General features: G+C 51.5%; 1 protein-coding gene across 6 annotated transcripts in view; it reads right to left on the bottom strand.

Moving 5' to 3' along the window:
* Window positions 1-344: 344 nt before the first annotated feature.
* tasp1 (taspase, threonine aspartase, 1) overlaps window positions 345-23,416 on the bottom strand; it is a 30,925-nt gene continuing 7,853 nt past the window's right edge. For 3 of the 6 annotated variants that reach the window (XM_084709037.1, XM_084709035.1, XM_084709036.1), the window contains exons 8-14: window positions 21,988-22,094; window positions 18,997-19,116; window positions 18,008-18,086; window positions 11,127-11,237; window positions 8,345-8,452; window positions 1,461-1,655; window positions 345-1,210 (exon numbers count right to left, since the gene is read on the bottom strand). In XM_084709037.1, the coding sequence (XP_084565163.1) occupies window positions 1,173-1,210; window positions 1,461-1,655; window positions 8,345-8,452; window positions 11,127-11,237; window positions 18,008-18,086; window positions 18,997-19,116; window positions 21,988-22,094 (758 nt within the window). In that variant the 3' untranslated portion in view covers window positions 345-1,172. Of the gene's footprint in view, window positions 1,211-1,460; window positions 1,656-6,678; window positions 6,753-8,344; window positions 8,453-8,745; window positions 8,821-11,126; window positions 11,238-18,007; window positions 18,087-18,996; window positions 19,117-21,987; window positions 22,095-23,416 lie in introns of those variants that run through there. The other 3 variants (XM_084709039.1, XM_084709041.1, XM_084709040.1) reach the window with 3 other exon arrangements.

The raw sequence follows: 23,416 nt of genomic DNA, 5'->3' as shown, positions 1-23,416 counted from the left end.
TGGAAACTCAACAATTATCCGTCATTCAACATCCAACTGAATCATTTGTCTGTTCCTTAGCTCCTTAGGCATAGTTCTCTTTTTTAACTTTGGGTTATTGTCAAGTGTATAATTTATTTCTAGACTATAAATCTTGGGCAGCCCACAGTAAAGATTATATGATGTGCAGCTAAGAGAGACCTACATGATGTCGCCTGCTGTGTCCAGAAACCAAACGCCGCTCTCTAAATACAGCATGTTAAGCTTTTTAAATGAGAGCAGGACAATGCAGGAGAGTGGAGGCAGAGTTGGGTTATTTACCAGAAACTGAGCATATTTGTAAACAGGAATAACACACACCACAGCAGAAGCAACAGTCTGTTTATATTCACTTCTTAAGCGATGCAGAGAGCTTAGTACACACTATCCTTTGAATAACAATAATAGCTTGTGACATTTCTCATGTAGTTTCAAGTAAAGATACAATAAGCTGCATATATTGTTAACATTGAATCATATCGTCATACTTTTTTTTGTTTGTTACAAGTAGTTTAGCAAGACAGCAAATGAAGAAAAAAAAGTACAATCCAAGAAAAGTATCCATTAGACCCTTTGTTCCAAATACAGTACTTCAATAAGCACCACCATTTCATGGGGGATTACAAATGCATACATCATTTTGTATCAATTCTCATTTCTCTTTAACAATAAAATACAGGCCTCTGTCAATGTGACAATACAAATATATAGCACTCTATCCAATGGTGACTAACAGTCTGGTTGGGGGATGAACCAAGGAAGCATGACCCGAGGCAGATTACAGCCTGCTGGAAAGTGCTCAGACCTCTGTTTAAACAGCTCTCCAAGACAAACCCTTCAACTCTCACACTCAACTAGCAGAACGTATTCCTACTTTTCAAAACATCCTCTTTCCTCTACTCTAGCGTTTTTTAATGTGCATTTCAGAAACCCTTGAAAATGTTGTAAAGTGACACAAAATATGTGTTTTTGTTTTTTGCATTTAAGGTACTTAAGTTTGAAGTTGCTACCAAGGGGTTAAACAAGAAACATATCTCTATAAACTGATATCCACCCTGTGTTCCTGGGTTGTAGGTTATTAACATCGGGCAGGACGGTGCCACGACGACAGCAAAAACAATCGGAAAAGAAAAAGAAGCTATGGCATGTCAAGTCTAGTCCAGGTGAGACTGGAGAGCGAGTGTAGCTGGGGCTGGAGGAGACAAGTGAATACAGTACATGCTGAAGGAGACAAGGGCAGAGGGAAGATCTGTAGTTGTGCAGTAAGCTGAAGCCAACACCCACCCACCCACCCACCCACCCACCCACCCACCCACCCACCCTCCCTCCCTCCCTCCCTCCCTCCCTCCCTCCCTCCCTCCCTCCCTCCCTCCCTCCCTCCCTCCCTCCCTCCCTCCCTCCCTCCCTCCCTCCCTCCCTCCCTCCCTCCCTCCCTCCCTCACCTGTTAAAACAGCTAAGCTTATTACTGCTGGGGGTTGGAGGCTGGGTGGTAGAGGTTTGGGGTTGAAGTATTGCTGAAGGGGGTCCCCCCAGGCCATGATGCTCAGTTGGCTGTGCTCACCAGGCGACACACCCCCCCCTCGATGGCCAGGGACTGGCCTGCCACAGCGCCAGGAGGGAGTCTGGAGATGTGGGTCTGGGGGGACAAAGAGATCAATGGATATGTATCAAATATAAATAAGAAGAGGGGAGGAAACAAAGATAAGGAGGGACGGGGGGGACGGGGTTAAGGAAAGGGGGAGGAGGATAGTTCATCAATTTTTGCTTAAAAAAAAATGTACCGGTCAGTTAGCGGTTAATGTGCGTCTATCCAAAGCTAAATGAACCGAAACTGACATCCAAACTACTAACAGAGCGCTATAACAGAGACTATTGTACACTGAGTCAATACCCTGCTAACCACTGCAACTTCATGACCACAAGACGACTGTGCATCAAGGACGGCCTGTTGACAAGCACGCTGGAAGGGACCGCACAATAAAACTCCAAATAGAGCTTGGAAATGGTTTTTGTTTGTCTGTGAAAAACACCATGCTTTAGTGATATGATGTGTTTAAGAGCTGAAAGACCCCAACATTAACACCACAAAGGCGGGGAGGGTATATATAGCACACTGGCAATGCTAATTCGATGTTGTGGTTTTGACGTTCAGAACAATCATGCATCATTTGTTCTCGGCGTGAGATGGAAAAACAAAATGTGTCACAAAGAAAGATGCTCATTGTCCTCCCAGCACAGAGCAGACTGTTTACCCAAACTCAGCTCTCTCCTCTGTCCAAGACTCTCTGTTTAAAGTGGTGAAGCTGGTCAGGGAGGTAGGGGGACAACCAACAAGACAGGACCACAGACGCTGCACGCAATGATACAGCTCATCACATCCATCCCCTACGCATCCATCCCTCTCTCTGGTCCTGGTCTCTCTGGCCCTGGTCTCTCTGGCCCTGGTCTCTCTGGCCCTGGTCTCTCTGGCCCTGGTCTCTCTGGTCCTGGTCTCTCTGGTCCGGTCTCTCTGGCCCTGGTCTCTCTGGCCCTGGTCTCTCTGGCCCTGGTCTCTCTGGTCCTGGTCTCTCTGGTCCGGTCTCTCTGGTCCTGGGCTCTCTGGTCCTGGGCTCTCTGGTCCTGGCTCTCTGGCCCTGGTCTCTGGCCCTGGTCTCTGGCCCTGGTCTCTCTGGTCCTGGTCTCTCTGGTCCGGTCTCTCTGGTCCGGGCTCTCTGGTCCTGGGCTCTCTGGTCCTGGGCTCTCTGGTCCTGGGCTCTCTGGTCCTGGGCTCTCTGGTCCTGGGCTCTCTGGTCCTGGCTCTCTGGCCCTGGTCTCTGGCCCTGGTCTCTCTGGTCCGGTCTCTCTGGTCCGGTCTCTCTGGCCCTGGTCTCTCTGGTCCTAGCTCTCTGGCCCTGGTCTCTCTGGTCCTAGCTCTCTGGCCCTGTGGTCTAGTCCGGTCTCTCTGGCCCTGGTCTCTCTGGCCCTGGTCTCTCTGGCCCTGGTCTCTCTGGCCCTGGGCTCTCTGGCCCTGGGCTCTCTGGCCCTGGGCTCTCTGGCCCTGGGCTCTCTGGCCCTGGGCTCTCTGGCCCTGGGCTCTCTGGCCCTGGGCTCTCTGGCCCTGGGCTCTCTGGCCCTGGGCTCTCTGGCCCTGGGCTCTCTGGCCCTGGGCTCTCTGGCCCTGGGCTCTCTGGCCCTGGGCTCTCTGGCCCTGGGCTCTCTGGCCCTGGGCTCTCTGGCCCTGGGCTCTCTGGCCCTGGGCTCTCTGGCCCTGGGCTCTCTGGCCCTGGGCTCTCTGGCCCTGGGCTCTCTGGCCCTGGGCTCTCTGGCCCTGGGCTCTCTGGCCCTGGGCTCTCTGGCCCTGGGCTCTCTGGCCCTGGGCTCTCTGGCCCTGGGCTCTCTGGCCCTGGGCTCTCTGGCCCTGGGCTCTCTGGTCCTGGGCTCTCTGGTCCTGGGCTCTCTGGTCCTGGGCTCTCTGGTCCTGGGCTCTCTGGTCCTGGGCTCTCTGGCCCTGGGCTCTCTGGCCCTGGGCTCTCTGGCCCTGGGCTCTCTGGCCCTGGGCTCTCTGGTCCTGGGCTCTCTGGTCCTGGGCTCTCTGGTCCTGGGCTCTCTGGCCCTGGGCTCTCTGGTCCTGGGCTCTCTGGTCCTGGGCTCTCTGGTCCTGGTCTCTGGCCCTGGTCTCTCTGGTCCGGTCTCTCTGGCCCTGGTCTCTCTAGTCCTGGCTCTCTGGTCCTGGGCTCTCTGGTCCTGGGCTCTCTGGCCCTGGTCTCTTTGGCCCTGGTCTCTTTGGCCCTGGTCTCTCTGGTCCGGTCTCTCTGGCCCTGGTCTCTCTAGTCCTGGCTCTCTGGTCCTGGGCTCTCTGGTCCTGGGCTCTCTGGTCCTGGGCTCTCTGGCCCTGGGCTCTCTGGTCCTGGGCTCTCTGGTCCTGGGCTCTCTGGTCCTGGTCTCTGGCCCTGGTCTCTCTGGTCCGGTCTCTCTGGCCCTGGTCTCTCTAGTCCTGGCTCTCTGGTCCTGGGCTCTCTGGTCCTGGGCTCTCTGGCCCTGGTCTCTTTGGCCCTGGTCTCTTTGGCCCTGGTCTCTCTGGTCCGGTCTCTCTGGCCCTGGTCTCTCTAGTCCTGGCTCTCTGGTCCTGGGCTCTCTGGTCCTGGGCTCTCTGGTCCTGGGCTCTCTGGTCCTGGCTCTCTGGTCCTGGGCTCTCTGGTCCTGGCTCTCTGGTCCTGGTCTCTCTGGTCCTGGGCTCTCTGGTCCTGTGGTCTAGTCCTGGCTGTCTGGACTACAGTGACCTCTGTGACAGTCTTGCACTGGGGCACATGGGTGGTTCTCGTCTCGTCTGTTCAGACATAAAGGGATGCATCACTGTGTATCGGAGACTAAACACAGGCAAGCCATACTTAACTGGCGGGTTTCAAGCAACAGTAAATATCTCCATCTCAAAGACTCCACTGGCAAGACCAAATTGGTTTTACTTTCATTTAAAAAGTCTGGCCTGGGGTCAAACTGGGTGAAACTGAGGTAACATTTAATTTAGTTTTTTAGGATGTTTGTTCCTCGAACTACAAACTGGTAGTGTGCTAAAGCACATATTTGGAACATCAGATATCCCTGGATCAGCAGTGCGCTCTGAACACGGCCTTATGCTGGCACAGGTGTCAAAAGAGAGCTTACATGCTCACATTCCACCAGCAGGCCCAATACACAGACCGCATTTAGCAAATCCACAGATACTGATATCCCCATGCTGGGGGACTGCAGTGAACCCTGTACAGACACAGGTAAGACCAGGCGGGAGAGAGAGGGAGAGAGAGAGAGAGTGAGAGAGAGAGGAATGGAGAAGGGGGGGAAGAGAGGGGGAGAGAGAGCAAGAGGAGGCCACTTTGAAATCGGACCAGGGAGCCCTACAACAGTGCCTTCTCACATGAGGAGTGACACAGCTACATCAGCAAAACAGCCAGCAGGCACAGTGTGTAGGCTGCAAGCAGAGCAGAGAGATTAACACACCGTCACTGGAGACCCTGCGACCCTCTGTGAGAGCTGCTCCTCTGAGGAGACCCCGCACCACCCTCTGTGAGAGCTGCTCTACTGAGGAGACCATGCACCACCTTCTGTGAGAGCTGCTCCTCTGAGGAGACCATGCACCACCCTCTGTGAGAGCTGCTCCTCTGAGGAGACCCTGCACCACCCTCTGTGAGAGCTGCTCCACTGAGGAGACCCTCTACCACCCTCTGTGAGAGCTGCTCTACTGAGGAGACCCTGCACCAACCTCTGTGAGAGCTGCTCCACTGAGGAGACCCTCTACCACCCTCTGTGAGAGCTGCTCTACTGAGGAGACCCTCTACCACCCTCTGTGAGAGCTGCTCCTCTGAGGAGACCCTGCACCACCCTCTGTGAGAGCTGCTCCACTGAGGACACCCTGCACCACCCTCTGTGAGAGCTGCTCTACTGAGGAGACCCTGCACCACCCTCTGTGAGAGCTGCTCTACTGAGGAGACCCTGCACCACCCTCTGTGAGAGCTGCTCCACTGAGGAGACCCTGCACCACCCTCTGTGAGAGCTGCTCTACTGAGGACACCCTGCACCACCCTCTGTGAGAGCTGCTCCTCTGAGGAGACCCTGCACCACCCTCTGTGAGAGCTGCTCCACTGAGGACACCCTGCACCACCCTCTGTGAGAGCTGCTCTACTGAGGACACCCTGCACCACCCTCTGTGAGAGCTGCTCTACTGAGGAGACCCTGCACCACCCTCTGTGAGAGCTGCTCCTCTGAGGAGACCCTCTACCACCCTCTGTGAGAGCTGCTCTACTGAGGACACCCTGCACCACCCTCTGTGAGAGCTGCTCTACTGAGGAGACCATGCACCACCCTCTGTGAGAGCTGCTCCTCTGAGGACACCCTGCACCACCCATGACATGATGAGACTGGGAGGTGAGCCTGGAAGGGGAGACCGGGAGGGGAGAAGAGAGAAATATCATGGCAGGGATGGTACAGTAGAATCTCAACATATTTGTGTAAGTGGAATTTGGTTAAAAGGTGGCCCTATAAAAAGAACAGCATTTTCTGTGCTTCACCAGTTAGCAGTGTTAGTTACATGTCCTGACACCCAGCTGATTAGACCACAGCTTTTCTTTTGCCACAAAAATTGAGCAATTTCAATCTCAGGAGGTATATTCAAACAGAAGGCAGGGGTCTGGCTCTGGTTCAATTATGCTTTATGCAATCACACTTCCACTCCATTTTGCAGCTCTGCAGTTTTTGAAGACCTGCCTCAATAAGAAAAACAGACAGTCTTCCTGACTACGCATTTGTTTTTTAGGTCATATTTTTTGAATAAACAGACATAAATACTGGAACATTTTTATGTAAAATAACATGAGGCAGGCTTGCAGCTAGTTCAGATTAAAACCACAAGTCATGAAAACAATTTTAAAAAAATACAAAAAATACAACGCAAAAATTATTTTGCCACAAGGACTTAAAATTCAATTATATTTATCTTATTTTACATTCAGTTACATGTCAAACTTGTAATTTGAGGGAATCGTTTTAACAGTTTGTAACAATGGGAACTAAGTCATCTGTCTAATTTTCTATAAACCGTTGTGAGTCCTACTACAACACGTGCTACTTCCCTAACTGTCCACCTCCAGTAAAAGACAGGAAGACTCCCAGTGTTGTGGGAACCTCACCTTGGCCTTCCCATCCTGGGCAGACATGTATCCCACACACATGCTCTCTGTCGTATGGCTCCACAGGAACTCCACTGGGGACAGAGAGGAGGGAGGGAGGGAGAGAGACGGAGGGAGGGAGGGAAAGAGAGACGGAGGGAAAGAGAGACGGAGGGAAAGAGAGACGGAGGGAGGGAGGGAAAGAGAGACGGAGGGAGGGAGGGAAAGAGAGACGGAGGGAGGGAGGGAAAGAGAGAGAGAGAGAGAGAGAGAGAGAGAGAGAGAGAGAGAGAGAGAGAGAGAGAGAGAGAGAGAGAGAGAGAGAGAGAGAGAGAGGGGGGATGGGAGGGATGGGAGAGGAAGGGAGAGGTCAGTAAAGGAAAGATGAAATAAAAAGGAAAGAGAAGCAGCCGAGTGAGGAGAGGAAACAGGGCGTGGGAGGATCATCTGGGTGAGGGTTAGTCCACTGCCTCACATGCTGTACAGTTACACACAATAAAGTCTATATCCAAACCAGGAGAATAACTTGGTTATTTGACAGCTGGCATTGCCCGCACAAATGTGCCAAACTAAAACCACCCACAAAACATAATGAAAATATATGACATACAGTTGCAGTGTTGTTGTGAAGGAGGGCTGAGGCTGAGGGCTGGGCGTGAAATGCAATTACAGCGACACAAAGATGTGGTTAAGAGACGCAGAGGGACCTGTTCATCTTTGTAATCAACGCTGCACACCCTGTCCAGCTGAACCCTGTTTCTGTTCCCCCTGCTGGACACGGGCCTCTCACCATGTCCCAACCGGCTCCAGACCAGCCCTCTGCCAAGTGTTGTGAAGGTGCAGAATGTTTGTGGGGTATTTTAGGAAATGTCATCGAACAGGATGATGAAGTGTGCATCGTTGGCAGAGGACCATCCATGTGCTAAATGAAGACGTCTTCCTGGGACAGAGAAACAGTGGGCCCAGTCTCGCTCGATCACCCCTGCCAGTCAAACAACAGCCTCATTGTTTTCACAGCGGCTGCGGACTATCGTTAACGTGTTCACCACTCGCTTCCAGTGACAATTAGGCAGCTGTGATGTTTGGTCTGTGCACACCTACACTAGCAGACGTTGGTGGGAGATCATCAGTCAACATGAGAGCAGAGGAAATGTTCAGGCAAGTCGTGCTCGGAGGGGAGAGTCTGGGGCAGCTGAAGAGCGTTTCAAAGTTTCCCTTCAAAGTGACCATCTACAGCAGAGGAGCCCAACCCTGTTCCTAGAGAGCTACCTGCCTGTTGGGTAGGGTAGGCAGGCAGGCAGGCAGGCAAGCAGGGCTTTTCTTATCTGAGGATTAGTGGTTGATTCATTGGTGGGAGGTCTCTGTTTGAACCAGAGACCAGGGGTGTGAAACCGGAGCCTGATTGTGGTGGTTTAGACACAGACCACCCGCCTGGCTCCCCTCAGTCCCTCCCCCCTCACCTCACATATCCGATGACAGAAATACCCCACCGCTTGTTCTCCAGGGCCTGTTTGGAAGGAGGGGGTGTGTTCTGGGTTAGGAGAGCGAGGGGTCTTACCCCGTATGGACTGGATGAGGGTTAGGAGAGCGAGGGGTCTTACCCAGTATGGCCTGGATGAGGGTTAGGAGAGCGAGGGGTCTTACCCAGTATGGCCTGGTTGAAGGTTAGGAGAGCGAGGGGTCTTACCCAGTATGGCCTGGATGTCTTGAGACGGCTGGGCTTCCACACATCTGCAGCCCCTGAGCACGATGACCCCGCCCAGGACACAGTCCTCGTTGGCCAGGAAAGGAGAGCCTGGGGACATGATGGGAACCATGAACACACATCCACAGATCCGGTCCCGGGTCAGTGTCTACAGCCCTGCATATCTGCTTCTGAACGCTTCACATACTCTGCTTGGCTGGGCCAAACCAAGCAACTGCTAGCAATTACTCTGTCTAAGACCATTGTTTTATTGAGCAGACTTGGAAAAACGTCTGGTCCACGTCTAGAATGGGTTCATTTGAGCACATGATAGGCTAATGATAGGTGCTGTAATTACTGTTCTTCACACCGTGTACAGTACCACTGCAGGAGGCTTCACTTACACCAAAACATCCGGCTTCATTACAGGTTAAGAGCTCCTCACGGTGAATGACCAGTTTGTGTAGGGCTTTCTGCTCCTGGTAAGAGGAGATATTGCACATACAATGGGAACAAAGCAGGCGTAATAACAGACATATCTAAATGGAATGGACTGGGGTATAAGTTTGTGTCTTTGACATGGGCTAAGGGCTAACTCCAGCACTATACACTCCACTTAGAAAACATCAAATATTGGAAGGAATCTGACCATTTCATAAACGTGTTATTGTTGCTTTTGCACGCAATCGTTGCATGTCAGTTTGCTGTAGAAATTCCCTCTTAGTCTGACACTCTATAAAGGTTTGACTATAGCTTGGCCTGCCTTCACAGAAAACCTTGGTATTTGTGCCGCATTTTGAGAGGCTCTTAAATTTCCGTTAAGTTAACTTTTCCATACTAAATTTGAAATCCCAGCACTTTGTAAACATGCCACAAGATCAAAGACGTTCTCATTGTTCGGAATTTGTATATTTATCCTCAATAAAATCTACAACTGACAAAAGATATAATCAAAAAGTTACACATATCAAAAGTTTCTGTTTGTGTGGCGTGAGTTTGTGTCATCTGTTCTATAAAAAGAGATACTTTCTCAGACCCTGTTCATGTCCTCATTGTTTGACAAAAGGCTATTTAACAGAAACCCATTGAAATCACAATGATAGCATTGCTAAATCAAAAAACATAGGCAGTTATATTTAGAGAACTTAATTTAAATGCATCATGTAACTGAAGTGATTCGTCCACATCAGAGACAGAGCCATCATCCCTCCTCGAAGCAGGATTTATTGAGCTTTGAGTAACATAATGGTGCATGATTTAGAAGATTAACAATAATTGGCTTGTAAATGACTCGCTCAATCTCTTCTAAACGACCTGTGTTGCATGTCTGTGTCAGAGCCAGCCAATGGTGACTGGACTTCTGAAGTGGGACAAACCATCTATGTTTCCACATCCAGTCCTCCCTCCTCTCTCTTCCCCTCCTCCAGCCCTCCCTCCCTCCTGTTTTCCTCCTCCTCTTGCTGCCCGCCCTCCCTCCCTCCCTCCCTCCCTCCCTCCCTCCCTCCCTCCCTCCCTCCCTCCCTCCCTCCCTCCCTCCCTCCCTCCCTCCCTCGTCATGCTCATGGTCCCAGAAAAGGAGCCAAGTCTTACTACACACTGACCACTTCTGAAAAATCTGACCAAAAAACATCTTCAAATAAAATGTCAACAATATATTAATGTCGCCTGAAAAAGACACCAGCTGTCAAATATGGATCTGCTGAACATTTGTGGACCTTGTTGGAGCACATGTCATGGAGCCGTAAATCACAAGCTGTCTGCTTTGATCCCTGTGTTGCCAGTTGTTTGCAAATGTATTTTGCTTCAGTTTTGCAGTGGGATATCCTCCATAGTAAACAGATGCCTGGCTGACAGTATCTGATATGATGGTGAGTGAGGTGGGTGAGGGAGGGAGGGGGAGAGAAGGAGCATGGGGGTGAGGAGGGTATGTGAGGAGTGGGAGGATGGTGAGGGAGGGTGGCAGGAGGGAGGAGGAGGAAGGATGAAGGGAGGGTGGCAGGAGGGTGAGGAGGGAGGAGGAGGAAGGATGAAGGGAGGGTAGCAAGAGGGAGGAGGAGGGAGGATGAAGGGAAGGTGGCAGGAGGGTGAGGAGGGAGGAGGAGGAAGGATGAAGGGATGGTGGCAAGAGGGAGGAGGAGGGAGGATGAAGGGAGGGTGGCAGGAGGGTGAGGAGGTAGGAGGAAGGATGAAGGGAGGGTGGCAAAAGGGAGGAGGAGGGAGGATGAAGGGAGGGTGGCAGGAGGGTGAGGAGGGAGGAGGAGGAAGGATGAAGGGATGGTGGCAAGAGGGAGGAGGAGGGAGGATAAAGGGAGGGTGGCAGGAGGGTGAGGAGGGAGGAGGAGGAAGGATGAAGGGATGGTGGCAAGAGGGAGGAGGAGGGAGGATGAAGGGAGGGTGGCAGGAGGGTGAGGAGGGAGGAGGAGGAAGGATGAAGGGATGGTGGCAAGAGGGAGGAGGAGGGAGGATGAAGGGAGGGTGGCAGGAGGGTGAGGAGGGAGGAGGAGGAAGGATGAAGGGATGGTGGCAAGAGGGAGGAGGAGGGAGGATGAAGGGAGGGTGGCAGGAGGGTGAGGAGGGAGGAGGAGGAAGGATGAAGGGATGGTGGCAAGAGGGAGGAGGAGGGAGGATGAAGGGAGGGTGGCAGGAGGGTGAGGAGGGAGGAGGAGGAAGGATGAAGGGATGGTGGCAAGAGGGAGGAGGGAGGGAAGATGAAGGGAGGGTGAGGAGGAGGAGGATGAAGGGAGGGTGAGGAGGAGGAGGATGAAGGGAGGGTAGTTCCACTCACTGATGAACTTGTTCTGCATGGCCCCCAGCAGGGCTTGGTGGGCATCATCAGCCTGCATAGCGGAGGAACACTCTCGAGCCAGCATGGTGCGGATCAGATGCTCCCCACAGCCTGGGGACACACACACAAACACACACACACAAACACGTCTCACAAGCCACCCACCTCACCACACAGCATATGTGTGAAAGCTACAATGCTAATCCCTCAATGAAAACAATCCACAGGCATCAATGTACACAACTCCCACGTAGAGAGGCATGATGTTAGGAGGGACGGTGAGGTGCGTTAGCAGAGCTGGCTGTGACCACATGCTGTGAGCTCCAACACTCTGATGCTCGTCAGGTCTACTGCAGCTGACGAGCGCTCTAGTTCTGCTCCAAAACAACAGCAATGAGCCAAGAGTCATACAGAGATCGAAGAGGACCCACATCATCCAGTGGTCTCACCTCCTCTCTACTACAGACCTGTCTCACCTCCTCTCTTCTACAGACCTGTCTCACCTCCTCTCTACTACAGACCTGTCTCACCTCCTCTCTACTACAGACCTGTCTCACCTCCTCTCTACTACAGACCTGTCTCACCTCCTCTCTTCTACAGACCTGTCTCACCTCCTCTCTACTACAGACCTGTCTCACCTCCTCTCTACTACAGACCTGTCTCACTTCCTCTCTACTACAGACCTGTCTCACCTCCTCTCTTCTACAGACCTGTCTCACCTCCTCTCTACTACAGACCTGTCTCACCTCCTCTCTACTACAGACCTGTCTCACTTCCTCTCTACTACAGACCTGTCTACAACAGTCCTGTCTCACCTTCACACCAGTCTCACCTCCTCTCTACTACAGACCTTTCTCACCTTCTCTCTACTACAGACCTGTCTCACCTCCACACCTGTCTACAACAGAGTCTCACCTCCACATCTGTCTCCCCTCCACACCTGTCTACAACAGTCCTGTCTCACCTTCACACCAGTCTCACCTCCTCTCTACTACAGACCTTTCTCACCTTCTCTCTACTACAGACCTGTCTCACCTTCACACCTGTCTACAACAGACCTGTCTCACCTCCACATCTGTGTCACCTCCACACTTGTCTACAACAGACCTGTCTCACCTCCTCTCTACTACAGACCTGTCTCACTTCCACACCTGTCTCACCTCCACACCTGTCTCACCTCCACACCTGTCTACAACATACCTGTCTCACCTTCACACCTGTCTCACCTCCTCTCTACAACAGACCTGTCTCACCTCCACACCTGTCTCACCTGTCTAAACAGAGCAGGTGGATGTGAACCACCACACAGATCCAGAGATGAATAGCCCTCTATATTCTGCCAGATTATATGATTGATTGTTGATTATTGTTTTTCTATCCAATATCATTTGGTCGTGGTGAGCCCCAGCTCTCAGAGTGAATTTAAATACATGTTAAATAAATCTATACAAGTTATACATAATGCATAAAAATACAATTTAAAAAAAGGGCATTGGCCAAGCCGTTACATGTAACACCTTTAAGAGGAAACAAATATTTGGAAATGTTGAAAGTATGAGTCTAAAGACCTCTCGTGTAATCTTGGCCAGCTAAGGCTCTGGAAACGGAGGGAAAAAAAATCTGCAAGTGAAAACAAAGGACTTTTGGCAACCGCTCAAGAGTAAAGCTGTAAAGACTAAAGAAAATAGCCTTGTTGTTTCTGTAAACACAAACGAAGGCCCCATAAAATATCAGGTAACTACAACAGAACCGTACGCAGGTTGGTTACCGAGGCAACAAAACGCCTGAAGTGATCTGAAGTTATTTTTTAACAAGAAGCAAAATGGCGGATTGGCCCGCTACCTAACCCTGCGTATTCTGTTTACGGTAAACTGCCATGCATCGGGGGAGGGGGTGTCTCCCCAGTGGCCCAGGAGCTTTAACAAGGAGAGGGTTTCTGAGAGAGCTAAAAGCACACAGGAGAGAAATGTCAAGAATATCAAACAAACTAAGACACCGTGTGCAGCAGGCAGCCACGTACAGAGGAAACACTGAGGGGTTGTTACCTAGCTCTCCATAGCAACAGGAAACACTGAGGTGTTGTTACCTAGCTACAGCAACAGGAAACACTGAGGTGTTGTTACCTAGCTACAGCAACAGGAAACACTGAGGGGTTGTTACCTAGCTACAGCAACAGGAACACTGAGGGGTTGTTACCTAGCTACAGCAACAGGAAACACTGAGGGGTTGTTACCTAGCTACAGCAACAGGAACACTGAGGGGTTGTTACCTAGCTACAGCAACAGGAACACTGAGGGGTTGTTACCTAGCTACAGCAACAGGAAACACTGAGGGGTTGTTACCTAGCTTTCCACAGCAACAGGAACACAGTGTGTAAAGGTCAAGGAAGAGGGCAAGACAGAGAGGAGACAGAATGCAGGGTGACTGGGGAGGATAGGAGAGAGAGAGAGAGACATACAGCGAGAGAGACACAGAGAGGGAGGGAGAGAGAGAAGACCTAACTCCCAGTGTCAGAACCAAAATGATTGTTTTTCTGCTTCTTTTGATGGGAATGCCTTTCAAGTTTGGGAAATTAAAAACAGGTGTTGAGCTGGGACACACATTTCTCCCTTCCCCATACGGAAAGCGTTTTCAATTTTGACTCACATGAAAGGAATACCCACACCATAGGAGGATGAGGAGGAGGGCGACAACATATGGAGGGAGAATAACTGGTTCTAAGGCCGGGATAAGAGTGGATCCCCTAAAACAATACAACGAAGCCTTGAGTCGAGAATTAACCAACTCAAACAGAGGGAGTGGGACATGGCTGGTGTGTCTGGTCTGAAGGAACACAAGGAGCAGGGCTGTCAGGAGCGGGGGCAGGCAACAGCCCTGTCTGGTGTGCAGCAGAGCCGTACGTAGGCTAGCCTCTTCACAGGACCGGTTCAGGGCCTCATTAACGACGTGGCCCTGACCCTCAGAGGGGGCGTTAACCCTGTCTTCAGAAGCGCAGCGCTCAGGGCCACCTGGGGGTAACTGAGGGTATTGTCGTCTGTTCCCGATAAACGCAGGGCGGGGGCGCGGTGGAAGAATGCCCCACAGCAACAAGGACCCGGGGTTGATTCCGGCTCAGGGCCCTGTTTGGGGCTCAGGTGGGCTTCAGGACAGATCTCTCTCCTGCAAATGTCCCTGGCCAGGCTGACCCACTCCCCTTGGTGTGGATAACCACTGCCCTGGGAGTCTACATCAGGCCTAGACTTCTGATGGGGTTACGGAGACAGATAGCTGAAAGCCAGAGACCCAGGCAGGGCAGGGCACATAGGGCCTGGGCCCAGGCAGAGCAGAGCAGACAGGGCCTGGGCCCAGGCAGGGCCGGACAGCCTCTTCAACCTCCTCAATGAATCCTCCCTCAGTCCTGCTACAATACAGAGGCGTGCCTCTGACTACAGCACACAGAAGCACAGGAACAGTAAAAGGCAGTTATAAGGCGTTCCTTGTGGGCGTCACACAAAGTCAGTAGCAGTTTTACAGGGTGTCTCGCTGTTAGTCACTTCCTTGCCCCAAGAATTATTTTAATAAAATCATAGGCGGCCCTTTTTCACTGCATTTCCTGGCACCTGAATCCTTCTCTCCACGCCCGTGGTGACGAGGAGATTATCTTAAAGCTACAGCGCTGAGAAAGTGCCGGTTATCTCTGCAGCTCAAACGCACACGACCCAAACGCACACAACCCAAACACACACGACCCAAACACCAGCCTGTCTGTTAACATCAGGTCTTCTTCCTTGAGATGCATTCTGCTGGATACGTGTGTCAAAGGTGTTAATGTCCTTAGGACCTGAAAGAAGTCCACTGTCTGCCACTACCGACCTCTGTCTTAAAGACCGGAGGACAATATAGTCCGAGAGTCTATTCAGAAACATACATGTCTGTCAGACCTTTGTACCGCAAAATACAATGTTGATGTCCAGTGTATGAATAGCAGTGCTCTTTCACCATCACAGAAGCCTTTAGAGCCATATGCTCCATTCTCCCTGCAGACACAGGCATGCTCACATACGAAGCATGAAGACGTTAAAAAGACCTACAGAGGAAATGGTTTCTTCATACGACAGACTGCGTTAGTTTAAAACCTAAAGACCCCTGGCCTTAGGGAATTGTCTTGCCAAGAAGCAGGCAAAGCACTAAATCGAATCTAGCTTCAAAACGACGTCTGCATGTGTGTGCAGACATTTCACATATTGTTGATATTCTATTCTGATATCTGCACAAAGGCCTCAGCAAGAGGGAAACATATTCACATCCCCTCACTTCCCCCCCCAAAAGAGACCCAGAGCACAAAGTCATCATCGCACGCTTCCACATCTCAGACCAAGAATTCCATTTCCATCTAAATGGTGCTGCTGTCGAGAGCTTCTCTGCTCTCTCCCACAGTCCTCCTGACTCTGTCAAAACAGTCCAGCTGGTGAGCTGTCTTCCTGTCATACATGAACCAGTACCCTCCCTCTCCTCCAATCACAACATTCTATCACAATCAGGACCGAAGGAAGAAGTTCACCCAGACCCAACGGAGGACAAAACAACAGACGGTGTTATGATAATATCAAACTCCACTCAACTCCTGTCTTTCAAAAATGAGTTTGGCAACTCTCACTGACCCTTAAAGCATGGCCCCTCAATGGCTAAACCTCACACAAACAGGTTCTGACATTGAGGAAAGCAGTGCATTTGCCAAATCTGTATTCTATGAGTGCAGCCGTCCTCTCTCTCTCTCCCTCCCCTCCCTCTCTCCCCTCCCTCTCTCTCTCTCCCCTCCCTCTCTCTCTCTCCCTCCCTCTCTCCCCTCCCTCTCTCTCTCTCCCCTCCCTCTCTCCCCTCCCTCTCCCTCTCTCCCCTCCCTCTCTCCCCTCCCTCTCTCCCCTCCCCCTCCCTCCCTCTCTCCCCTCCCTCTCTCCCCTCTCCCTCTCCCCTCCCTCTCTCCCCTCCCTCTCTCTCCCCTCCCTCTCCCTCTCTCCCCTCCCTCTCCCTCTCTCCCCTCCCTCTCCCTCTCTCCCCTCCCTCTCTCCCCTCCCTCTCTCCTCTCCCTCTCTCCCCTCCCTCTCTCCCCTCTCCCTCTCTCCCCTCTCCCTCTCTCCCCTCCCTCTCTCCCCCTCCCTCTCTCCCCCCTCCCTCTCTCCCCCTCCCTCTCTCTCCCCTCCCTCTCTCTCCCCTCCCTCTCTCCCTCCCTCTCCCTCTCTCCCCTCCCTCTCTCCCCTCCCTCTCTCCCCTCCCTCTCTCCCCTCCCTCTCTCTCCCCTCCCTCTCCCTCTCTCCCCTCCCTCTCCCTCTCTCCCCTCCCTCTCCCTCTCTCCCCTCCCTCTCTCCCCTCCCTCTCTCTCCCCTCCCTCTCCCTCTCTCCCCTCCCTCTCTCCCCTCCCTCTCTCCCCTCCCTCTCTCCCCTCCCTCTCTCCCCTCCCTCTCTCCCCTCCCTCTCCCTCTCTCCCCTCCCTCTCCCTCTCTCCCCTCCCTCTCTCCCCTCCCTCTCTCCCCTCCCTCTCTCCCCTCCCTCTCTCCCCTCCCTCTCCCTCTCTCCCCTCCCTCTCTCCCCTCTCCCTCTCTCCCCTCTCCCTCTCTCCCCTCCCTCTCTCCCCCTCCCTCTCTCTCCCCTCCCTCTCTCCCCCCTCCCTCTCTCTCCCCTCCCTCTCTCTCCCCTCCCTCTCTCCCCTCCCTCTCCCTCTCTCCCCTCCCTCTCTCCCCTCCCTCTCTCCCCTCCCTCTCTCCCCTCCCTCTCTCTCCCCTCCCTCTCCCTCTCTCCCCTCCCTCTCCCTCTCTCCCCTCCCTCTCCCTCTCTCCCCTCCCTCTCTCCCCTCCCTCTCTCCCCTCCCTCTCTCCCCTCCCTCTCTCCCCTCCCTCTCCCTCTCTCCCCTCCCTCTCTCCCCTCTCCCTCTCTCCCTCTCCCTCTCTCCCTCCCTCTCTCCCCCCTCCCTCTCTCTCCCCTCCCTCTCTCCCCCCTCCCTCTCTCTCCCCTCCCTCTCTCTCCCCTCCCTCTCTCTCCCCTCCCTCTCTCTCCCCTCCCTCTCTCCCCTCCCTCTCTCCCCTCCCTCTCTCTCTCTCCCTCTCTCTCTCTCCCCTCCCTCTCTCTCCCCTCCCTCTCTCCCCTCCCTCTCTCTCCCCTCCCTCTCTCTCCCCTCCCTCTCTCTCCCCTCCCTCTCTCCCCTCCCTTTCTCCCTAATCCATCTCCATTTATGAGAGCGACATGAAAGTGAAACTCTACACTAACAAAACAGAGGCGCTGTGCGGAGGAGAGCCGGCTTGTCTCTCAGTGGTTGAAAGCGCTGCGACGATGCGTCACAGTGGGCCGACCATGTACATGTCATCGTCTGGATAACGTACTCCAGGAGATGCACCTTGTTGGTTTTAGACTGGGGGGAGAGGCTGGGAGGCGGGAGAGAGGCTGGGAGGGGGGGGAGAGGCTGGGAGGCGGGGGAGAGGCTGGGAGGGGGGAGAGAGGCTGGGAGGCGGGGGAGAGGCTGGGAGGCGGGGGAGAGGCTGGGAGGGGGGGAGAGGCTGGGAGGGGGGAGAGGCTGGGAGGCGGGAGAGAGGCTGGGAGGGGGGGAGAGGCTGGGAGGGGGAGAGAGGCTGGGGGGGAGAGGCTGGGAGGGGGGAGAGGCTGGGAGGGGGGGGGGAGAGGCTGGGAGGGAGGGGGGCACAGAGGCTGGGAGGGGGGGGCACAGAGGCTGGGAGGGGGAGGGGCTGGGAGGCTGGGAGGCGCTGGGAGGGGGAGGGGCTGGGAGGGGGGAGGGGCTGGGAGGGGGGAGGGGCTGGGAGGGGGGAGAGGCTGGGGGGCATTCAAACACTTGTTAAAATGCTGAACCAGGAAGAACACAGACAGTCGTCCAAGAAGAGGAAGATTTCTGATACCTGAGGTACTCACTGCTGTAGAGTAAGCATTGACATTACAGGCATTCTCAGCCCAGCAACCACATCCATAATGAGCAGCCTGCAGAGAGAGAGAGAGAGAGAGAGAGAGAGAGAGAGAGAGAGAGAGAGAGAGAGAGAGAGAGAGAGAGAGAGAGAGAGAGAGAGAGAGAGAGAGAGAGAGAGAGAGAGAGAGAGAGAGAGAGAGAGAGAGAGAGAGAGAGAGAGAGAGAGAGAGAGAGAGAGAGAGAGAGAGAGAGAGAGAGAGAGAGAGAGAGAGAGAGAGAGAGAGAGAGAGAGAGAGAGAGAGAGAGAGAGAGAGAGAGAGAGAGAGAGAGAGAGAGAGAGAGAGAGAGAGAGAGAGAGAGAGAGAGAGAGAGAGAGAGAGAGAGAGAGAGAGAGAGAGAGAGAGAGAGAGAGAGAGAGAGAGAGAGAGAGAGAGAGAGAGAGAGAGAGAGAGAGAGAGAGAGAGAGAGAGAGAGAGAGAGAGAGAGAGAGAGAGAGGATATATTTGAGAGATACAAAAAAGATCCAGTATTTAACATCTATATCATGACTGTAGAGGGCTACTAGGGTTGTCATCATATTGAAGGAATGATGCTGGTGGTGGGGGAAGGAGGTGGTGGGAGGGGAGGAGGTGGTGGGAGGGGAGGAGGTGGTGGGGGGGTAGGAGGTGGTGGGAGGGGAGGAGGTGGTGGGAGGGGAGGAGATGGGAGGGGAGGAGGTGGTGGGAGGGGAGGAGATAGTGGGAGGGGAGGAGGTGGTGGGGGGGGAGGAGGAGGTGGGAGGGGAGGAGGTGGTGGGAGGGGAGGAGATGGTGGGAGGGGAGGAGGTGGTGGGATGGGAGGAGATGGTGGGAGGGGAGGAGGTGGTGGGGGGGAGGAGGTGGTGGGAGGGGAGGAGGTGGTGGGGGGGGGAGGTGGTGGGAGGGGAGGAGGTGGGAGGGGAGGAGGTGGTGGGAGGGGAGGTGGTGTGAATGCTGCTGGTGGTACCTGGCCAACCCTGCCCGAGTGCTTCATCGCCAGGCCCCCACTGGAGACAGCCGCCGCCACGTTTCCCTCCTGGTCCACCACGATGGCCCCCACCGTGTCCAGGCAGCCTGACACCTCCTCCTGCAGGACCAACACGTCAACAACAGGGACCTGGACCCACACCGGGACCTCAGGACACGCGGGGCGGGGGGGAAGACTTCACTGTTTGTGGGGTTCTGGGGGTCGACACAGTGCTGCTTTTGGTTGGGTTTTAGCGGTGAGTTTGTGTAGGACAGAAGTGAAGTACTTTACTGGAGGTCTTGTCAAACAAACTCTTTGATATTGAACTAAGTTACAATAATAACTGAGCATGTCAGAACAGATTTGAATCACTTTTGTCATGCAGATTTAATCATAGAAAATATGTTGTTTGTCTTTTCCTTTCATTTGCTTTTGGACATGTTTGAAGAGAGGTTGTGCTTCTTGATGTATTGGCCTCTTGAGGGTAGGATACTAGTGCAGATGTTCCTCTGATACACAATCAGCATTCAACGCACTCCATCGTCTGAACTTGGAGTGGAGATAGGTGCAGATCGGAGGAGCAGATCGGTGGTTAGAGCTTTAGACCTCAGATCTGGTTCAGGTTGCAGGTTCAATTTACTCTCAGTGAGTCACTTTGGAGAAAAGCATCTGCTAAATAAACACATTATAATAACATCTCCAGTGAGCTGTGTAGATGAGGTGGTTTCAGGAGACAAACTTGTTAAATCGCTCTCTCTAGTTACACATTGGGGAGACAACATGCTGTTTTATTTGAAAGCACAGTATTTGAATCCACTACAGTTTATATTCAGCTATGCGACTCTCCCTAATCTGCACATATGGAGCAGGTGTTTGTGCCTTCATCAAACCACCATACAGAAATGAACAAGAACATTTTTATGGTTTGGCAAACATCAGCCATTTTTGAAAGGCATAAATTTAAAAACAAAAAACTTATGAAAATCGAAACCAGACGTGCTGCAATCAATATCTATCATGAAAACCACATGACTGACAGTTATAGAGGCCCTATTCAAAGCAGTATTTCTCAAATGGAAGCTATTTGGAAGTCATCTTTGTATTATAAAAGCTTGACATTTGTCTGGGGACAAGAACATCTATGTAAATCCAAAACCTTGACATAAAAACACTTGAATCTCGCAGCTCTTGAATCTTGGCTCAAGAAATGTGCTTGGGAAAGAGCCACTACAGCGATTGAGGGCAGATAAACAGGCTGGAATATGAATCATTGGGTGGGACACGAGGGAAAAGAAAAACAATTAAATGCCTTTAATCCTCATTAACAAGCTCTTGGACGCCTAGATAAATCAATAGGGAACATTAGGCTGACTAGCCCCCCAAAAAACAAACAGTCAGACCAAGCTGTTATTGTTTCTTATTTTAAATTAATATATGCTTCAAATGGCAAGGATTAATCAAATAAGCCTGGGTAAACAATAGGACTGTTTAAAAATACAAGAACACTGCCTCAGGCACAGGGCATTCCCACGAGGTGCAGCCCCTGTTCCAAACTGTCAGAGCCTCAGACCTCCTTCCATCTCCTTCCTCAGAGCCCCAACACCACAGTGATGACAGACGCATCCTTCAACTGTTTGTTTTTGCTAATAGCGCTGGGTGAAGGTTCCCACAGGTTGCTCTCTCCAACCCGAGCACGACTCGGGTCGGAGGTTGGTTTAGGTGGATTTTTGGTGTTTCAAAACCCATTGACACTGTATGACTATGTTTAGCTTGTGTTCTGCTCCTCTCTCTTGCCAACCGTCTCTGGAGGAGGGGATCCCTCTCTGAATTGCTCCTCCCAAGGTTTCTTCAATTTTTTCTCCCATTGGGAGTTTTTCTGGGAGTTTTTCCTTGTCTTCCTTGAGGGTTTAGGTTGGTTGAGGGGCAGTTCTATGGGCGTATGTGAAGCCCTCTGTGACATGCTTGCAGGTAAAAAGGGCTATACAAATACATTTGATTTGATTTAGGTGCAGTTCTGTGGGCGTATGTGAAGCCCTCTGTGACACTGCTTGTAAAAAGGGCTATACAGATCAAACTGGATTTGATGTTACCAGCTACCTCGTTGGCTGTGATCAACGAGTCAACAAACAGCAAAGAATGCCATTAAGTGACCACTCCTGCTCTCCAGCTGTGTTTGTGTGTGTGTGTGTGTGCTCATGTTTTTCTTTGATTGTGAGTAATTGAGGTGTCCACCCCCCCATGTCTCCAGGACATTATCCTGTGGTTTTTCTCACTGGGGTACATAACACTAGTGAATTACAGGACTAGGCAGATGTTGGGCCTTTTTTCATAAGCATAATGATGTCAAGACAAATGCTTCTGCTGCACTGCATTTAGGCCTAATTAAATCTACTGAGCGGATGAAACGGTGAAAAAAAAAAAAAAAAAAAACACATTAACAAGAACAACTCCTCTGCTTTCTTCCTAACCCCTTCAAATACTCGACATCTGTCACTTCCAACCACTCTCTCCTCTCAAAACTTGTCTAATTACCCAATACCCCTTCCTCCCCCCTTCAGAATATTTTTAGACTAGCTAACCATGTAAAGTCAAGCACTGCGTTGTTCAGTTCCTAGCTGTAGAGGACAGTTTTCACTCGTTCAACATTCCCGAGACAGCAACGCGCGCAGGTAGAATACTATACGTGTTGCCTTCCCGGTCTGTTAAAATTGACGCTAAATAAGTAATTTTGTTGACGAAAACAACTGGCTAGCTAGCACCAGCTATCGAACGAGTGAAAACTTTAAATAGTAGAGTAGAATGAACTGGTTTAAATAAGCCTAAATACAAAACTTCCTACCTAGTAACCAGTATAGCAACCATGACAGTTTCCTGCTTGCACGATTAGATATCTCAGGAATTTAAGGTCGGCATAGCGACGGACGCGTCCTTGCTTCTGAACGGCATTGTGACGTCAGGTAGGACACTATTTGGCCTGACAGAACCACTCACATTTTCACTTGATTGTCGTCTTCTCTTGGTCTGTTTGAAACCAGAGTCCATCTTCTCTGCAAGCTCCATCTTGTGTTTGTTCCTCTTGTACGCTGATAAACTGAACTCTGCAAGGGCCCAACAGAAGATCTCTCAGTCAGTCAATCAGTTTTGATCTGTGCAGACCTTTTTACAAGCAATGTAACTCAGGGATTCACAGACACCTGCAGATCGGCATTCCACAACCACCCCAAACCCTCAAAAACCCACCCCTGTCCTGCAGCCAAACAGACTGACCTCCTTCTGGACTAGATATGACCGTGTTAGGGAAGACAGAGACTCACAGGCTACGCAGACAGCTACGGTCTACAGACAACGTAAAACAGTGTGTTATGGCTGAGATCAATAGAGCTACGCCCTATCTACTAACAGTAAGTACACAGTAAGATCCAGTGGTTTTTGATTACGGTTCAGTGACTATGAGCCAAGAAAAAATAAGCTTGATAGGCCTGCTATTAGAGGCATTGTTTATAGAACCCTTTCTGTTCACCTCATACCATATCTTTTAATCAAAGAGGTCTAGCGAGTACAAATCAGTGCAATTAGAACATTTAGAAAATTAAATGGAATGCAATCAGGGCCAGTTAAAATAGCACGGGCTCCTGAAGAGCGATGTAGACAAACGACCAGATGCGAAAACAGACTTTATGGCTTCTGAATCGTTCATCAGTGCTTTAAAGGGGATGGCGTGAAATTACAAGACATCAAGTAACTTCAGTTACACAGACCAACTAGTGCCACAGCATGCTCACGAGACGCATGAGGTACGACTGCGCCTTGACGTAAGCACTCTACGATGAAGAAAAACAAGACACTCCAGACATCAGTGGTTCCAGCTGCTTGCAAAGTCTTTGTCTTGAGTTCTTCAAGCACTGCTGTGTCCTACAACTACGAGAGTGCCAGCTCTTTTCAGTTTACGCTCCAAGTTGAGTAAAATACATGAGGCGTGTGATGAGAGGTTGTTTCAAATCTAAATCCAGAAAAGTGAACAATTGAATCAATATTTGGGGGGGGGGGGGGGGAAGCATGTCTTTCATATGTTTTGCTTGAAAGCACCCTTTAAAATAGCTGGCATAAATACTTCTAACAAAACCTGGTTCAGTCCACTCTGTTCTCTTATGGAGGTCATGGTTCATTAATTCCCCATTAGAACAACATGTTCCCTCAACTGATCTACTACTGTTTTCAAGCTAAAAGACGTATATCAAGTTAGAATAGGTCTATATTGCGTTAGAATATGTATATATCATGTTAAAATATGTCTCTATTAAGCTACAAAAGGTCTATACCAAGTTAGAAATCAGTTTATATCAAGTTAAAATACGTCTCTATCAAGTTAAAATTGGTCCATTTGCGCTAGAATAAGTCTATCAAGCTGGAATAGATCTAC

The sequence above is a fragment of the Hypomesus nipponensis genome, chromosome 11 (genome assembly GCF_054491055.1).
Source record: "Hypomesus nipponensis isolate SF chromosome 11, ASM5449105v1, whole genome shotgun sequence".
In the NCBI taxonomy this organism is placed as follows: domain Eukaryota; kingdom Metazoa; phylum Chordata; class Actinopteri; order Osmeriformes; family Osmeridae; genus Hypomesus; species Hypomesus nipponensis.
This window is presented reverse-complemented; position numbering and strand designations above follow the sequence as displayed.